Source organism: Morone saxatilis, unplaced genomic scaffold (genome assembly GCF_004916995.1).
Source record: "Morone saxatilis isolate NCDOM2014 unplaced genomic scaffold, NCSU_SB_2.0 Contig14, whole genome shotgun sequence".
NCBI lineage: Eukaryota > Metazoa > Chordata > Actinopteri > Moronidae > Morone > Morone saxatilis.
Genome location: NW_023339696.1, coordinates 6,166,084 through 6,167,295, shown reverse-complemented (window position 1 = coordinate 6,167,295; position 1,212 = coordinate 6,166,084). Strand labels below are relative to the sequence as shown.

The 1,212-nt window shown below is 48.3% G+C and overlaps 1 protein-coding gene across 1 annotated transcript in view; it reads right to left on the bottom strand.

The window, feature by feature from the left end:
• Window positions 1–794: 794 nt before the first annotated feature.
• cacna1ha (calcium channel, voltage-dependent, T type, alpha 1H subunit a) overlaps window positions 795–1,212 on the bottom strand; it is a 52,713-nt gene continuing 52,295 nt past the window's right edge. Inside the window, exon 37 of the mRNA XM_035654996.1 lies at window positions 795–1,010. Within this exon, the coding sequence (XP_035510889.1) occupies window positions 795–1,010 (216 nt within the window). The remainder of the gene's footprint in view (window positions 1,011–1,212) is intronic.

The window sequence follows — 1,212 nt, the reverse complement described above, 5'->3', positions numbered from 1 at the left end:
TGTGCATATGGATAGAGCTATTTTTAATCTCACCAAATACAGTATTTTCCTTTATTTACACTGCACAGATACACAGATAAACATACACTACAGCTCTGCCCTGCTCCCCCTCTCTGTCGATGCAGGCGTAAGAATAACATGGCCGACTTCCATGACAACAGATTTGACAAAACTCGCACATAGGAAAACGCAGACACGCTCACTCACACACACACACTTCTGCTCTGATCAATGTGATCGAGGAGCAGAGGAGGGGCAAGCAGAACTTCTGTAGAAAACCTGAAGTTGCATATCCCACAATTCCCCCCACGCTCGCATTTCACAAACCACTTCCTGAAAAGGTCAGAGGTTATCAGCCAGACGCTGCTTCCTGATTGGCTCGCGTGGGTGGGGACAGTGTGTCAAAAAAAACTTTGGCTACGGAGTTAGGTGGCTTTAGTCCTGGTGTGTTATTAGTATAAGTCCCAAACACACCATGTACAGTGGGTACTGTTTGACTGGTACAGCCTCAATGGATCTGCTGTCCCCAAGCTGGGTTTAGGAAAATTGATCCATTGTCTATTATTCTAGGATGGGACTGTACCAGTGTCTCTCTGAAAATAATAATTAATGTCTGTTCAGTATTCATCTTAACAAAAGCAAAAAATAAAACATAAAAATCCCTCTCCCAGTAAACTTCTTTCTCTCACTTTCTCCCCAGCACCAATCTCTGCTGAGGTCAGCCGAAGCCCCTCTAATCCAATTTAAGAGATTTTGGACCAATTAATTAACTTCCTGAAGGCAATGCTCGATGCTCATTGGGCGGTCCTCCGATTCTTTGCACTGAATCCTGCACTGCTTCCCAGTCTGCTGTCGAAAGGGGATGAGCAGGTGGCTGAATCAGGGTCTGATAGTCCAGCTGACAGGCCGCTCATGTATCTGGACTGTGGTTGGTCGAAGGTGAACTGGGGGAGGGGGATGTAGTCCCCTGTGAGAGGAGAGTGCCTCGCAGCGGGGGAGAGGGAGTGTGTCTGTGAGAAAGGCATTGTGTTTGGGACAAGAGGTGCATGAGGCTGGATAAAGATGTTTGGGCTGATGGGGATGTGTGGGTGTGTAGGTGTGGATGCATGTGGTGGAGTATATGTCTGCGTGTGCGTCGGAGTAGATGCCCGCGAGGGCGTCAGCGCGTGTGTTGGCGAGTGTGCTTGTAGTGGTACGTGGATAGGTGTGAGC